The sequence below is a fragment of the Protomyctophum bolini genome, assembly GCF_963924005.1.
Source record: "Protomyctophum bolini genome assembly, chromosome: 12".
Taxonomy (NCBI): domain Eukaryota; kingdom Metazoa; phylum Chordata; class Actinopteri; order Myctophiformes; family Myctophidae; genus Protomyctophum; species Protomyctophum bolini.
This window is the reverse complement of record NC_137873.1, coordinates 32,005,240-32,022,164: the sequence shown is the minus strand read 5'-3', so window position 1 is coordinate 32,022,164 and position 16,925 is coordinate 32,005,240. Positions and strand designations below refer to the sequence as shown.

The 16,925-nt window shown below is 45.2% G+C and overlaps 1 protein-coding gene across 4 annotated transcripts in view; it reads left to right on the top strand.

Annotated features, from left to right (window-relative positions):
* Window positions 1-16,925, top strand: part of LOC308325695 (myomegalin-like) — a 73,214-nt gene that overhangs the window by 32,187 nt on the left and 24,102 nt on the right. For 3 of the 4 annotated variants that reach the window (XM_080778325.1, XM_080778326.1, XM_080778323.1), the window contains exons 12-31: window positions 49-150; window positions 702-839; window positions 1,270-1,449; window positions 2,218-2,412; window positions 2,781-2,969; window positions 3,104-3,226; window positions 3,503-3,586; window positions 4,000-4,106; window positions 4,528-4,673; window positions 9,596-9,726; window positions 10,178-10,380; window positions 10,930-11,227; window positions 11,867-12,089; window positions 12,542-12,658; window positions 13,466-13,611; window positions 14,018-14,179; window positions 14,525-14,787; window positions 15,550-15,667; window positions 15,988-16,105; window positions 16,483-16,537. In XM_080778325.1, coding sequence (XP_080634451.1) covers window positions 49-150; window positions 702-839; window positions 1,270-1,449; window positions 2,218-2,412; window positions 2,781-2,969; window positions 3,104-3,226; window positions 3,503-3,586; window positions 4,000-4,106; window positions 4,528-4,673; window positions 9,596-9,726; window positions 10,178-10,380; window positions 10,930-11,227; window positions 11,867-12,089; window positions 12,542-12,658; window positions 13,466-13,611; window positions 14,018-14,179; window positions 14,525-14,787; window positions 15,550-15,667; window positions 15,988-16,105; window positions 16,483-16,537 — 3,098 coding nt within the window. The remainder of the gene's footprint in view (window positions 1-48; window positions 151-701; window positions 840-1,269; window positions 1,450-2,217; window positions 2,413-2,780; window positions 2,970-3,103; window positions 3,227-3,502; window positions 3,587-3,999; window positions 4,107-4,527; window positions 4,674-9,595; window positions 9,727-10,177; window positions 10,381-10,929; window positions 11,228-11,866; window positions 12,090-12,541; window positions 12,659-13,465; window positions 13,612-14,017; window positions 14,180-14,524; window positions 14,788-15,549; window positions 15,668-15,987; window positions 16,106-16,482; window positions 16,538-16,925) is intronic. The other variant, XM_080778324.1, reaches the window with a different exon arrangement.

The window sequence follows — 16,925 nt, the reverse complement described above, 5'->3', positions numbered from 1 at the left end:
CATACACGTGCTGAGGTCCCATCTGAAGTGCTGGTGTTTTGTGTGCAGGAGTACTCTGAGATGCTGGAGTCTGCAGAGAGTTGTAAACCCAGAGATGCTCTGCTGGAGAAGCTAAGAGAGCGCATTAAAAGCAGAGACAAAGCTCTGGAGGTGAGACACTAATAACCACGGTTAAACACTCTATATCCTAGTGAAAATAGCTGACACGACACCTTGTGCTATTATTATTAGCTATTAGTATTGGCTATTTTCACTTATTTGGAAAACGTGGGGATAATGGGAAAAGTTTGAGGTGTGCGGGGGGGGCGACTCTACATCCTCACAATGGGGGCTCCTCACTGGCTGGTAACACATGCCTCAAATTGACATGCCAGGTTGAAAGGTTAACTATTTAAAACCAAGAATGTTTGTACACGTCTTTCAATATCTATATATATATTTTAAAGGGAACACAATATTCTGAGATGGGGGTAATTTTTGGGGTCCTTGACATGAAAAGGTTTGAGAACCACTGCTATAGAAACATTAGTTTTTCAGAAAACAAGCCTGTGTTTAGAATCGGCCTCAGTTCTCTATCGGTTAACATTCATTATGATTGCATAACGGTACGATCAGAGATTGGTCAGTGCAACAGTGCTGCAGTATGTGGCGTGGTGATGTGTGATCTGATGTCGAGTCTCCTCCTCCTCCTCACGCCACAGCGCTCCATCGACGAGAAGTTCCGCTGTCTGGAGGACAAGGAGGGCCAGGTGAGGAGGCTGCAGCTGGCCCTCAGAGAGAAGGAGAGAGACCTGGACAGGCTGCGCTCCATCCTGTCCAACAACGAAGAGACCATCACGGTGAGAAGGAGAACCTTTAAACACTGAGCAGGAACACAAGCCTAAACGTCCTGGCGTTCCGAGCGGTCAACCACTTAAGCCCTATATATTCTTTATCATACGACAAATATGTTTTGAAAACATTCAAAACATAATTTTAAAGATTAGATTTATTTGTTGAATACTGCCCAAAATATTTGAAAAATCGCTCAAAGTCGGACACCAGAGTTAATGTGGTTAAGGGTCTAACCTCATAGCCACAAACAGGTTTGATTCCTAACGCAGTAGCCTACCTGACAAAAGACACATAGCTGGCGCTACTCATCGGGCGGCCTAATATATATGAGCTAACCATTTCAGACAGAAATATACAAGAGTTGTGTATATTCTAATAATGATGGTGGATGGTATTGTTTCTGCATTCTTTTGGGGGTATTTTGCATGCGTCCAGAGTCTGGACTCTATCGTGCGCGGTAAGGAGCTGCAGCTGGAGCAGGCTGCGGAGGCCTACAGGAACCTGCAGTGGCTCCGACAGCAGAGCGAGGAGAAGGAGAGAACGGCACTGAGGGAGAGAGACGCCATCGTCAGCCAGCTGCAGGCCGCCCTGCAGACACGCAGCCAAGAGGCACAGGTAATATAACATACCGGTACAACAAATTTAGGAGAATCATCGACATGGCAAAACAGCTCAAGGGGTACATGAGACAACCAATGAAGAAACAGACGGTCCAAAACAAACCCATATGTATGCTATATGGTTTTGTTCTCATGGCTGTGCATTGTTAGTCTTTTTCTATGACTTGGCTATGGAGAAACCACACCTGTGAACACAACAGGTGTGCTGACATATCCCTTTTTTTATCATGTGTGCGTGCACGTGCGCCTGTCACACTTATTACATAATCGCCTAACCGCAATTATTTAAGATTATCACAATTATTCTTTTATATAATTGTTATAATCATTTCCATGTTGATTCTTTTCAACATGGAAATGCCGAAATTCCGAGCAAAAATAGCAGATCTACAAGCTTGTGCCGCGTTGTAAAGCTTGTTCTTTTTCAAGTATAGAGTTATTATATGTATTCTTCAGCTATATATTTTGAGTATATTTTGAGGTATATTTGTCATATCTTCCCTGTGCTATTTTTGATTACGAAGCCTAAGGGCCGATTCATGCTACTTTCAGTAGCACCGAAGAGCCGACTTTAGGACGGTACCTGCCCCCCCGAACCTCAAATGACGTCAAATTGTAGGCTCTACAGAGCCGAACCGACTTTTATTCGGCTCTAAAATAGGAGTATGAATCGGCCCTAAGAGACAAACTTAATATGTTCCAATGTTCAATCCCAAAAACGCTAATCGCCATTATTTGTATGTGTGCGTGTATGTACATCCAGGACGTGACTGCAGCGCTCCTGTCCCACGTGCAGGCTGCTCCCACTGAGGTGGTGGAGGAGCTGAAGGCTCGCCTGGCTCTCAAGGAGAAGCTGTTCCAGGAGCTGCTGTCGGACCGCGGACGCCAGTCCGCCGAGCACCAGGCACAGGTCCAGGACCTGCTCGGCACAATCGGCGCCAAGGACCAGTACCTGCAGGTAGAAAGTGGTGGAAAGGAAAAATAGCACTCAAATGTTTTACTTTACTTAAAATGTAGAAATACTTTGTTACAAGTAAAAGTCCGGAATTCAAAATGTACAAAAGTATTTGCATAAACCCCAGTGGTTAAATAGCAGATCTGTGTACTTGGTGTAATTTTTGGTGAAGTGAAATAAGAAGGAAATAAGAGCATACCAAATGCACTCCTTACAGGTCTGTTTCATCAAGTACATTTGATGAATTTGAAGCTCAACAAAAGTTAATTCATCCTAGTGTACGACGGAGGACAATTTGACGATGAATTAATAGCTCTGCAATATGATTTTGGTGAGCGTATGTACAATATCTCTTCTCTCTCTCCCCCCAGGACTGCTCTGATAGGCTGGCCCAGGTGATTGACGAGCGGACGGGCCAACTGCAGGAGCTCCGCAGACAGCTGTCCTCCGCGGAGCGCGAGCTGAGCGACGCGAGGCGGGAGAAGGAGCGGGAGAGGGAGGCGGGCGGAGAGACGGAACTCCTGAGGAGTCGGCTGAAGGAGAAGGAGGCCTTCATCAAGGTTCCTACCTCACTCACTCCCTCACTCACTCACTCACACACCTCAAAGTGTCCTCTCACCGCACGTGCACATGCACGACACATGCACCAACAAACACACACACTGTAAAAATGTCTGTCTGATCTGTTGTGCAGGAGCTGGTTCAGGGCCAGGAGGAGGAGGAGTCCATGGAGTCCTCCTGCAGAGAGGGGGCGCCAGAGGTCGAGGCCCTGCAGGAGGAACTGTGCCTGGTGCTGAAGAAGGAGAGGGAGGCTCAGGTACCCAATAGCATAGATAAAATAAAAAAAATAGATACCTCATTGGCCCGCTGCAGTTCGTAGGAGCCATGTGTGTGTCAACGGGAGGGCGGAACAATGTACACTCCTTATGTCCCATTTAAATTAAGGGATTCAACATTTTTGGAACAAACTATCACAACATTAACGAGGAATCCACACAAAATAGGAGGTGGACGATGTTTCTAGTCTTGGCCCACAGAGTTATGTAACGGTGAACAAAATGAGATCATCCATTGTTTATGTCTCACTCTACAGAAAGAGCTGTGTGCCGTTCGCGTGACTTTGGCCCAGGTCCAGCAACAGGCCAAGCAGTCTGCCTCTGAAGACACCCAACACCAAGTAGGATGGAGCTTCACTCTCCTCCATCTGCACAGCAATCTGTTGATTTAGCTCTGAGAGAGTAACACTATGGGCTTTATGCGTCCGCCAACCACTTGCACTTTGCACCCATGTCTAATGTAATGAAGACGTTGAAGATATTTGATATTATTCGGCTTATGAAGACCTTGACCACCAAAATGTAATCGGTTTGGATTGTTTTGTGTTCCTGAGATATTGCATTAAAAATGTCGGAACGTAGGGAGGGATGGATTTACAGATTGACGGACGGACAGGCAACACAAAAACTTCTCTCTCTCTGTGTTAAATCACCACTTGCCGTGCAGAGGAGTGTGACAGATTGGCTGACAGTTCAGACGTTCGATTTGCCGTCTCACTGATTGCTCCTGATTCCTGTCGTCACTTTAACCCAGTGTGTGCTGGAGCAGATCGTGTCTGAGTACCACCAGCTGAACGACGCCCTGAGGGCGGAGAAGAGGCTGTACCAGAGCCTCAGCCACATTCACACCGGAGGGGACAGGTAAGTGACCGACACCTCGCCAAGCGCTTCACACAACCACTCCTTCGGAGGTCATCTATAGGTTTACGGTTTTCACTTTGACTTCAGGAGATTTTCAACACCTTATCCTTCTCCCCATATTCATTTAGTTTATTCATTTGTCGGTTTGTTGATGTTTTCGTTTGTTTACCAGGGACATCGTTCAACATTTCAGTTTTCACATCGATGTAAATATGCCAGAGTTAGCTAAGAGCAAATGTTTATCTGTAGTTATTCATTCAAAACAATACAACTAAAGTACAAAGGACAAGACAATTACAGTCTAATGTAAAGAAAGATTATTACACGTTCGGTTTGCTTCAAGCAATCTCTTAGGGTAAATTCATTGGTGCTATAACCTGACCTCACTTTACTCCCCTCGTTCTCCACCCCCACAACGCAGCAGCTCAGAGAAGACCCAGGCCCTGCACACCGAACTAGATTCTGTTCAGGCGCTCCGTGGCCAGCTGGAGGAGGTCCTTGCCAGGACCCGTGACATGGCCGCGGTGCTGGAGAGGGCGGCACAGAGGCGGCCCGCTGATTTTGGAGGTGGGGATGGGCGGTGTCCGCCGGCCTCCAGGGCTGTTTAAACTAACCCGCTGTCTGCGGACGGTTACTGGCACTGTGTGTGTGAGAGGCAGGGGGGTCTGTCCATGCTGAATGACAGTTTGGTTTGCCCTTCTACGCAGTCAAATGTTCAGTGTTCATTTGTTCCTTATGTCCCTGAGTCTCGTCTAAGTCTGCGCGTACGGATGCAACCAAAGGGACCTGGAAGGGCCTTTGTTATGCACAGTAAAATCATTTAGATTTATTCATTTGGTCCTTGTTTATTTCCCAGAGTCACGTCCAACTCTGGGAGCGAGTGTACTAACGTATGAATGGACACTGAGGGTTTTACTGTGTGGGTGCATGGCGTTGACTTGGTCTCTCTCCGGGACTTGTTACTGATCACATGAGCGTTTCATGGAGCTTTGAGATAAGAAAAGAAAAACGAAACGACATTTTATTGGAATGGGACTGACATTCAGCATGTAGGCTAACTTTGTCAACTGATGGCACGGCTCACTAGTGGAGCAGATGCCTGTTCACAAGTATACTGTATGATGTGGAACTTGTTGGCCTCATATTAATTTATTAATATATTCTTCAGTGGAGTGTTTTGTGAATGTGTTTTTTATATATTGTGACTGCCTGCGCATTGCTTTGCAGTGCGACTGTTCTGTATTGCCATTTATCTTTTTTTTTAAACTTGTGTATCGGTGTTCTCGCCATTGTCACTCTTCTGCCTTTGTGTCACAGTGACATCTTGTGGTGTGGAAGCTCATTGCCTTATAGTGAAACGTCTCACCTTTCATCTTTTTATTTCAATACCATCTTTGTGTACACACATAACCCAGGCCCATTAAAAGTAAAAAAAAAAGAAGATGGCCAATTAGAATGCTGCTATACAATTTGCGCTTTTATATATAGTTATTATATAACCTAAGCCTTTACCTGCTTTGCACTACTTACTAGATGGTAGTTTGGTCGGAAAGACAATGCATGGACAATGAAGTGAACCATAATGAGATATGGTGCCAATATTCGTGCAGATATCAATAAGCACTGTACAACATCATGGTAGAGTAGGGCAGCTTTAGCGTGTGCTAGCGTAAAGCCTAATGTACTCTGTTTTACGACCGTGTGCCTCGCCGCCAAGAAGTCAAGTTCTCGGTGGCGAGTGACACCGTCGTGCGATGGAGTGTACAATAAAGTGTGCTGAGGCATGTTGATATCTAGTTGAGCTTTGTATCATCATGGTAAGTGAAAATGGTAATGGATGTTTTGCATAGGAGCCCTGCTACATGTGAATGATATAGGATTAGCCTTTTCCCAAATAAGTTATTAAACTACATTACAGAACAGACCTTAGATTTTTTTTATTTGCCCTGATTTCTCATTTAACCTCGAAGATGGTCAGCTCTTTGAAACATTCATTTTTTTGTATTATAAATGCAACAAAAATAAAAACGTGCTGGCTTTTTTGTCAAAAGCACTTTTGTTATGGATTTCTCTTTCTTCTCATTAATTAGGAGGATATTATCCCTAACTGTTGATCACCCCAGTTCCTTATTGTACTGCCCCCGCCCTCTCTCCTCCTCCCAAAGACCAACCAGAAGTGGATTTTAAACATCCTTAAGCCTTATTTATATGCTTAGCTGTGCGCTGGTGTCACATTAAGCTTGCTGAAAATAGCAAGCTTAATAGTTGTGCCACTTTTGACATGCAACACCACACACGACAAAGCAAACACCAAGCCTTAAGTTTGACATCCTTCCAGAGTGGGAACGCCTTGTCCCAAAAGCCCACCTTTCATAACCTCCCACTCCCACACCTACCACACTCACTTAAAATGCCATGCAATATGGCTTTAGAGACTTTTACCATTAATGTTGAGACTATTTTATTTTATGCTCCGTGGTACGATTTTCAAGCTACTTCTCAAACTACGGGGGGTGTAGAGGCAATGTGGGAATTGGAAGGTTGCCAGTTTGACCCTTGGGTCACATAGTCTTAAGTGTCGAAGTGTAAAAGACACTTAGCCCCTAACAGCTGCTGACTGAATCTGTACATTTTGCCCTCGCCAGGGGACCGGAAATACACTCCCTCCCTTCAAGTTATAGCTTGAAAGTCGGTTCCTTTCGGCAATCAACGACATTGTGCAGTGGAGTTTTAGTCTTACTTTTGCAAAAAAAACGATCATCGATGTCAATGGTTGGTATTTTAGGGCAACGTTGCCAATTGTCCAGACCAAACCCTATAGTTTAATGAAGTTGAGGACATAATCAATCTCCATGTCCACCTTCTCCGTGATGGAGTCGGGTAACGCCACCGATCTCCAGACTTGTATAACATTATTACAATATGCAGTTGTTACACTTCCAAACAAGTGTTTCCCCTCATGTCCTTTCTACGTCATGCATGAGATTCCAGCATGGTGTTTCCCCCTGTTTGCATGGCTACGTTGACGTGATGTGTGGCTGGTTATGAATTCACAAATGCACTATACAAAGCACCGAACCATGCCAAAACACAGCTCTGCCTCCTAACGTGGACTATTGTGAAAAAAGGTTTGTATAAAAAAAGAAAAGTTCAGAGAAGGATAAAGCACTGTCAAAATCACACGCTCTGCAAAATAAAGCAGAGACTATAATATATACTTTATAAATTGCCGCTTATATTTTATTAAGGATTAAATGCATGCTAGACTATTATACAAGACATACAGCAACATACAGGGCCCATTCTAAAGACTAGACTACTACCCCATTATATTATACAAGACATACAGCAACATATAGGGCCCATTCTAAAGACTAGACTACTACCCCATTATATTATACAAGACATACAGCAACATACAGGGCCCATTCTAAAGACTAGACTGCTACCCCATTATATTATACAAGACATACAGCAACATATAGGGCCCATTCTAAAGACTAGACTACTACCCCATTATATTATACAAGACATACAGCAACATACAGGGCCCATTCTAAAGACTAGACTACTACCCCATTATATTATACAAGGCATGGATGGCTCTTAATTTTCTAAGTGTCAACGAAAGCAAAACGGAGGTTATAGTGTTTGGACCTAGCGGTCCTGGGATCGTTCCCACTGACCTAGGTTCCCTGCAGCCATATGTGAAACCTGTGGTCTCAAACCTTGGCGTCAAACTAGACAATGCCCTTAAACTTGACAAACAAGTCAATGCGGTAGTTAGCTCTAGTTTCTATCATCTGAGGCTGCTGGCCAAAATCAAGTCTGTGCTATCTTTTAGTGATTTTGGGTCGAGCAAGCCTCCCTTGCTTGACTCCAGCTAGTCCAAAACTCAGCCGCTCGTCTGCTCACAGGGACTCACAGACGTGAGCATATCACACCTGTCTTGGCCTCCCTTCATTGGCTCCCTGTCCGCTTCAGAGTGGATTTTAAAATTATTTTATTTGTCTTTAAATCTATAAATGGTCTGGCTCCTCTTTATTTGTCTGAACTTATTGAGGTTTATACTCCTACTAGGTCACTGCGGTCTGAGGGCCAGCTAAACCTCAGGGTCACAAAGAAGACCCGCTTGAAGTCCAGAGGCGACCGAGCCTTTTCCGTTGTAGCCCCTAAACTATGGAACGCACTCCCCTCCCACGTCAAATCGGCCCCCTCCATACAGACTTTTAAATCTCGCCTAAAGACCCACCTCTATACCTTGGCTTTTAACCCTGCTTGAGTTCCTTCGGTCCTTGTATATGTTTGTCACAGTGAGACATATGTTTGTCTCACTGTGATGCTTTTCTGCTGTTTTTCTGTATTGTCTCATTTGTTTTCACTGTTTGTACTTTGTTTTCTCGCTGTTGTTTTTCTGTGTGGTAGCTGTAGTGCATTTGTTTTTATTTTTCTCCTGTACAGCACTTTGTAAACTCTGAGTTTTGAAACGTGCTATATAAATAAAGTGGATTGGATTGACATACAGCAACATACAGGGCCTAAGTATAACCATTATGTGGTGCTATGGTATGTAAACAAGACCTCATATCCAGTGTGTTTCTATTACACATTTTATTCACTTTCAACCTGGAAACCCGGTGAATCTTTTGCGTATGCATTCAAACATGATTCTAGGTAGTAATCCTATATAGCTCTAGCACAAATCTACAGCATTCTGAAGTCCCAGTAATGTAATGATTGACAATTAAGTATGCCCATATAAGTGGAGTGCAAGTGTGCATGCGCGCACCGTATGCTGTCCCATTGTGGAAAATATTTGCCCCTTCATAACCTGCCAGTCAAATTCCACTGGGCCTGTGCTTCCTTTTCCGTCCGTGTGCGCACGCATACTGCAGTGTAGTCAGTAGTTGTCTGGTTATAACTACTTTTCAAGTTAACACGGTGTTATAATTTTGGTAAAGTGTGTGTTAGGTAACAACTACTCAATAATTTCCAACAACAATCTTGTGGTGTTGCTGTGTGTGTGTGTGTGTGTGTGTGTGTGTGCACGCGTGCTCGTGTTCAGACATTACACTATTGGAAGCAAGCTTTTGGCTCCTTTTGCTTTATGCACAGTAAAATCCAGATTGTTTATTCAACTCTGAACGTGTAAATGGACTTTATATGTGTAGTGGAATGGAATCTCAGAACGAACACACACACACGCACACTCATACAGTGCTGAGTTTCTGGCTGACTGGCAGCTTGTGACATAACATTTCCCTTCGTTTCGTCCCATGACTTCAGAAGCGGGTGATTCAGTCGGCCAATAGGAAAGGGGAGAGGCAGATTGAGGGAAAGCACAGGGAAGAGTTGAGAGGAGAAAACAAGTGGAAGACAGACAGTGAAGCGTGTCTGTCGTATATACAAAGACCCGTGCAGTGTTAGGGGAGGAAAATAGCAAAAGAGGCCGTTTGTCCTGACTCTGTTCACTGTCGTTGTCTCTTCAGAGCTCAGCGCAGAGGAAGACGTGGAGGAGGATGAGGAGGGAGACGATGAAGAGGGCAGCAGCGACGAGTTCAGCGACAGCATCGAGGATGACGGTGCCAAAGTGACCGCCCAGAGTCTGGCCTCCGCTCAGGTAAACATAACAATCCTTTGCCAGTTCACCATACAGAGTTGATCTAACTCTAGAGATTGTTTTGGTTATACGTTTGTATACCATCTCAAAGACACAGATGGAATGATTAACGCATTAATTAACGTTTACATTTGAGCCTGTTTGAGTTCAAGTGGACAGTTTATTATCACAGATGTCACTTCTATTTCAGTTTCCATGTAAACAAAAAGCACAGGCTCTGTCTGACCCCGTGCAATGTGTTTAAAACAATAATAATTAACAATAGTAATTCCTATTATTAAAGTGTCATGTCACAAACGTTTTTGGGTTTGAAACCTCTCTCTCTCTCTCTCTCTCTCTCTCTCTCTCTCTCTCTCTCCCCTTCTCTCCCTTCACTGTCATCATTATTCAAATGAGCCAAAATGCTTTAATAACAATCTCATGATGGTATCATAAACGCCTCTTTGTGCAGTCCTCTGGAGTGTCCCGCTGCGGGCCCATGGGGTTCTCTGGAGGACGGGGGACGGCAGCACAGTCCCAGGAGAACGAGGACATCGCACAGGTGGACGCGCGGCAGCTCGACGAGCCAACGAGGACCCTGGAGGGGCAGCAGGAGCTTGACGAGATGAGGTCCCAACTGGAGAGAGACGGATACAGCTCCTTGGCTCAGATGAGGTGTGGATGATTATGTCCTCCCAGCAGCACTCTCTGGAAATGTATCGATGCAATAGACCAGTGGTTCTCAACCTGGCATGAAACGGAAGTGACAATTTAAGGACTTTTAACTTAAGACATTTATAATACCTCAAATGAAATGGAAAAAACTAAATGTAATGCCTCGACTCCTACATTCCAAGTGCTTGTCAGGATGGTGGGGCCCCAGTTCAAATAGGATTTTTTTGGGGGGGTCCTTAGTTCAAATAGGATTATTTTGGGGGGGGTCCCCCTGGTTCAGATATGATTATTTTCGGGGGTCCCCAGTTAAAATACGATTATTTTGGGCTGCCGTGGCCTGAAAAAGGTTGATAACCACTGCAATGGACAACAATGTCGCACTCTCCACACCTCTGTTGCATGAGGATCCTTACTTCCCTGAGTCAGGCCTAAACCATATGAAACTGGGAGTCCTTGAAATGAAAAAAGAAAGTTGAGAATCACTGATCCAAAGCCTTTAGTTGTTGCTATCATGCTAATGATCGCCTCCTGTGTCTCCTCTCCGTAAAGGAGTGTGTTGCTGCGCCTCCAGCAGGAGAACCAGGCCCTGCGAGAGAGTCCGGCGGGGGGTCTGGGACCCGAGGAGGACGAGATGCAGCAGGAAGAAAAAGAAGAAGCAGAAGATGGCGAGGAAGATTATGTGGACGAGGAAGAGCCGGGAGGAGGAGCCCCACCGGCGGCGGTGGGCAAGCGCGGCCCCCCGTATGTGAAGCTGAGAGAGGGACGGGGAAAGAGGCAATGCACTCGACCCCACTCCCTGGACCTGGGGTCGCTACTGTCCCACCGCCAGCCCCAGCACAGCGACAAGGTGACCGCACTTTAAAGGACCATACTAGCATCAATTTACAGTTTGGCTTATATTGTATATCATTCATACCCCATAGACCACTTACGCCATGTCCAGCTTTTAGTTACTGTCCACAATTGACATTGACAATGAATGGAGAATTTTACGTCATAGTGTCTGAGCAAATAGGCATAGTGTCTATTTTATGTCATGATGATGTACGATGATAAGAGCGCCCCTCACTTCACACGCATAAAGTGAATGGCAGATCAAGTGGCAAAGTGAGTGACAAAGGGAATTGTTGGGGAAATGTTGTTTAAAGTAATTTCATGCAATTCATAGGACTTTTCTGTTTGGATGTAAGGGCTGTCAAGGCCAGAAAGTAGTTTTTTGCCACTCAGTAGGCTTTCCCGCATAACTTCCTGGTATGATGATGATGTCACGTGCATAATGCTTTTTTACATAATGCTTTTTTTAAAAGCAGCAGCGCCACATAATAATAATGTAATGCCTGAGTAAAATACAATTCAGTTTAGTCACTTCATAACTGCCATGAGACTTACCGTCTCTGTAATAATTGACTACACTTGTATTTGGTGTACAGGCGGGGAGTGCCTTTCCTTGTTGTTGCTCTTGCTAAATCAAGTCTTGTCGTCACAGGAAGGGGAGGAGCCTGGCGGCGGCGCTGCGGGGGAGGCGGCGGTGGTGAGGCGGGGCTTCTGGCAGCACGTGGAGGAGGGTCTGCGCGAGCAGGCCAGCGCGCTGCGCGCCGACCTGGCGCTGTGCCGCCAGGAGAACAGGGAGCTGCAGGAGAGGCTGATGGTGTCCGAGGCCACCGCGCACGCTCAGGCCGAACAGCTCAACGACTACAGAGACCTGCTCAGTAAGAGTCACGCACGTTTTATCCATCCATCCATCTTCAACCGCTTATCCGTAGTCGGGTCGCGGGGGCAACAGCTCCACCAGAGAGCTCCAGACTTCCCTCTCCAGATCAACATTAGTGACTTCTGGGGAAACCTGAGGCGTTCCCAAACCATTTTGGAGATATAATCCCGATTCCCTACGATTAAAACATTTTAGTTGATGATTCCATATACTAATAATTTGACAATTTAATTGTGTTTTTGACATTGAACATTGGAACATGTATGTCATTTCTGTTTGTCTTTTAGGCTTCGTAAACAAGAAATTATTAGCTGATCTACAAGCTCATGTGTCATGAAGTGACACGTTGTCTATTTCTGTCTCTCTCTCCTTCTCTCTCTGTCTCTCTCTCTCTCTCTCTCTCTCTCTCTCTCTCTCTCTCTCTCTCTCTCTCTATGTCTCTCTCTCCAGGTGAGACATCGGTGCAGCAGGCCAGTAAGCAGGTGCAGGTGGACCTGCAGGATCTGGGCTATGAGACGTGCGGACGCAGCGAGAACGAGGCGGAGAGAGAAGACGCCAGCAGCCCAGGTGACCCTAACGAACCCACCACACTGTTGAACACAAAACAAAATGTGACCCTTATTAACATATCCACTTTTACACTCAAAGTGTCCAGTGAATCAAATTAGAATTTAGAAACACATCATTTCATCATGTTTCCTGTCATTTTGTCTGTGTTTTTAAAGTAAGCTAAACACTTGCTGTGCGGCCTTTTATTCAGCACCAGCAACGAACTGGATGTGCGCAACCCACTGTTTTGAACTAGTCTCTCCTGTTCAAATCACACTATATTGAAATCGTATGTCCGCTGTCTGCTGCACGTACTGTACAGTATGCCAAAGCAATGTCACGACAGTCGTGTACATTTTGGTCATTTAGGTCTGTGTAACTTATATACCATGAAGAATAAAAAGTCATCGCACACTTTATCTCACACCGACACTAAACCCTGAAGAAGGGCAGCCTAGTCTAAACTCCGTAATGTTGGTCTGTTTTTAGCCTGTCCTAAATGAATTACTGCCATTGGCAGCAACGAGTGTTTTTCTAGTGTTTATACCGTTGGCCGGCACCTCTCAAGCATTGGTCTGTGTTGCACCCCTGGTTACATAATGTATAATTGTATTCTAGCTCAACAGTGTGACTTACATGTACCATATCAAAGACCACATTTTCAACCCAGCAGCGCCGGGTTGACAATCAGTTCTTTGTGTCAAGCTTCCCCATCGTAATACAATGTATGAATTATAACTCCTCCCTTCTCGCACTGCGTCACCGCTCCCGACTCCGTCCAATATGAGTCACGTCATCAATAATATCCGCCTTTCCGTCCCGTAGAGTTTGACGACCTGGAGATGTGCACGTCGCTGTCAAACCCCCAGGACTATGAGGGCGTCGGGGGAGGCTGGTACCAGGACGACCAGAGCCACGTGGAAGGCTCTTATGATCTGGAGGAGGAGGAAGAGGAGGAGGAGGAGGAGCAGGTAGGGCTGTCACCATTTCACATTTAAGTTGACTATTAAATAATTGTGATTAATGATTTAATTGTGTTTTTGGTATTTGATATTGGAACATTATGAATAGAAATTACATTGTGTTTGCCTCTTAGGCTTCGCAATGAAAAGTGTACAGGGGCGGATATAAGAAATAACTTCAATATACAGAAGAAATTACTGCCATTTTTATACATTTTATACTTAAAAGAATAATGTAAAAATAGCAGCAATAGCTGATCTAAGCTTGTAGATTCAGCAAATTCTCTAATATCTCTATGTATGAACATCTTTCAACATGGAAACGATCATGATGATTATGTCAAAATAATTGCGATTATTTCAAATAATTGCGATTAGACGATGATAATGTAATAACTGTGACAACCGACCCTAGGTGGAGCAGGGAGATGGAGCAGCCTCTCTCCAGAAGGTGGTGAGGGACCTGCGCTCCCAGCTGAGCCGCTGTCACAAGGTGATCCGCGGACTGCAGCTGCGCATCCGGTCGCTCTCTGCCACCAGCGACTACGCCTCCAGTCTGGAGCGAACCCCGCGCAAGGTAGCACACAGCTGTAGTATTCTATTTTTGACAGTTTAAGTACCATTACCAATAGCTTCACTTATTTTCACAATGATGGTGTAGCTTTTTCAAGAAGTTAAGCTATTGCTTTTTTTTAACCATGTAGGCTACCTGGCTAACTCGTAGTATCTCGTCAAAAGCTACATCACTGCATTTGGAACGTAACATGAGTTTTGCACATCCTGTGTTTTATTCAATCACTCAATGTCATAACATGTCCTCCGCCACATTACCAACTACATTAGGTACAATGTAGATAGATAGCTATTATTTTTTTTACTAACTGGCTACTGATGTGAGTACTTTTCCCTCCACTGTTTCCAGGTGAACTGGGCCTTTGAGGCGGCGTCTCCGGCGCCCAGCGGCGTGGAGGAGGATGAGGGCTGGATGTCTGACAGCCTGGCCACTCGCACAGAGCCCAAGTCCAACCGAGAGGGCTGGATGTCTGACAGCCTGGCCACTCGCACAGAGCCCAAGTCCAACCGAGAGCTCCGGGAACTGGTGTCACGGGTGACGTCACTGGAGTCCCAGCTGAAGCTGCAGGGCAAAGGCCTGGTGGAGGAAGGGAAATGTGCCACCTGGCCAGGGTGAGTGGAGTTACCATTTACAATTTAGCAGACACCTCTTAAAGGCGTATTCATACTCCAGTTTTAGGTGATAAGGTGACCCCCGGAAACTACAACATACGCATGAATAGGTCTTTACCCAATGTGACTTACTTAAGTGTGAAATAAGAGTAAATGGAATGCACCTGTGTCAACAGACAGCAGTGTAAATAAATGAGTAAATAGTCACATAAGTAGAGTGAAAAAAGAACAATGTATTACTGTAGTTCTTCAAAGAATCTAGGATACCGGGTTCTATAGGCAGTGACATTATTTGATGTCAAGCTACCTCAACTGTGGAGGACACATGCAATAATAATACAATAAAGGTAGCTAAGGAATAATACAAATAGCCACACATGGGCAAATATAAACAATTGTGTATAGTCTGTAGAGCTTTAATCGGGCCTAATAATTTGAGCCCGACCCGTCCCAGCCCAACAAAGTTTCAGCCCGAGGCCGACCCACAGCCTGTGAAATGTTTCACAAACTGAGACAGAGACAACAAACTGAGACAGAGTCTCAGGCAGAGACAACAGAGAGTCCGTTGTTTATATAAATAACGCAGCCACCAAGTGGCTATAGTGGTGATGGTAAAGTAATAGCAGAGCACTGTTGTGCAGAAATGCCTTATCAAAATGCAATACACACACCATTCTTTTTACGATGTGGCGCTAAGGTGGCGAGCTGCCCGAGAAGAACACCCCGTATATCTATACGTGTCCTCTTCCTCCCTTCACATAGGAAGTATAACACGCTGATCCAGGCCCAGGCTCGGGAGCTGTCCCATCTGAGACAGCGGATGAGGGAGGGCAGAGGAGTGTGTCACATCCTCACTCAGCACCTGGGGGACACCACCAAGGTACCGTCCGTGGCTCATGCCTCACTTATACACTACCGTTGCAGGCCAAAAGACTTGCTGATCTACAAGCTCACAGTGCATCACATTGAGGATGATCAGCTATTATCATTTTGAGCCAGCCATTTAGAATTCACAGCACTACATCTTACTTAAAAGTCATCGTCTGCGCATGTATATGCAGTGTTTACATTTCAATACACCTCGTAGTATTTCAAATGCATATAGTATAAAATGATCTCATACTGTAAAAAAAACGCATGAAGAATAGGCTTGCGGTGTTGGCATCTTTATACCCACTCGACTCCCCCCTGGTGTGACAGGCCTTCGAGGAGCTGCTCCGTGCCAACGACATCGACTACTACATGGGGCAGAGCTTCAGAGAGCAGCTGGCACAGAGCACGGCCCTGGCACAGAGGGTGGGCACCAAGATCAGCGGACGTAAGGAAAAACACTCTCACCCCTTCTTCTTGAAGCTCAACTGCACAGAGGGCCAGCTTAAATGGGCTTGTCCACACCAAGAGCGATACCTATAATGATGAAATACGTCGTTTAAAAAAAAGGCTAACTCAAGTGAAGTTGAGTTCACACCACAACTACAACAACAGTGGTGAACGATATGGTTGGAATCTCTTTCAGAGTGATTCAATGAATGGTAGAAACACTGACAAATGTACAGGCCATCATGTTCAACAGCAACACCTCACTTACGTTCAACATGTTTACACACGGAAGGTTATTGTTCATCATTGTGGATGCTCATCAAGTCATTATCGTACTTGTTTTTTTCTGCTCATTCTCTCGTCTGTCCTACGCAGGAGATCGCGCCGAGGCCCACGACGATAAGACAGGCCACGAGCTGCTCGCTCTACGGTGGGTTGGCCACTCGATGATGAGTCTGTCTGTACACAGGGGTGTGTGGGTGTGTGTGTGTGTGTGTGTGTGTGTGTGTGTGTGTGTGTGTGTGTGTAAGTAATTAGTTTACTTGGTCCTATGACCTGCCACGATCAGGACTGTCCACATGACTATGTAAAGAAAAATGAGACATGTTAATCCACACACAGACAGCAGAGTAGACACTGCACGTTGTCTCAGGACACAGGCCTCCTATGTATCTTTAAGAGGCTCAGTGACTGCAGGACAGTCCTCCAGTAAAAGACGGAATCTCCTCAATGTTTGACCACTTTGTGTTATTTACATGAGTTTCCAAAAAAACAAGACAAGACAAAACAAAAATGTAGCCAGAAACCTGCACAGAATC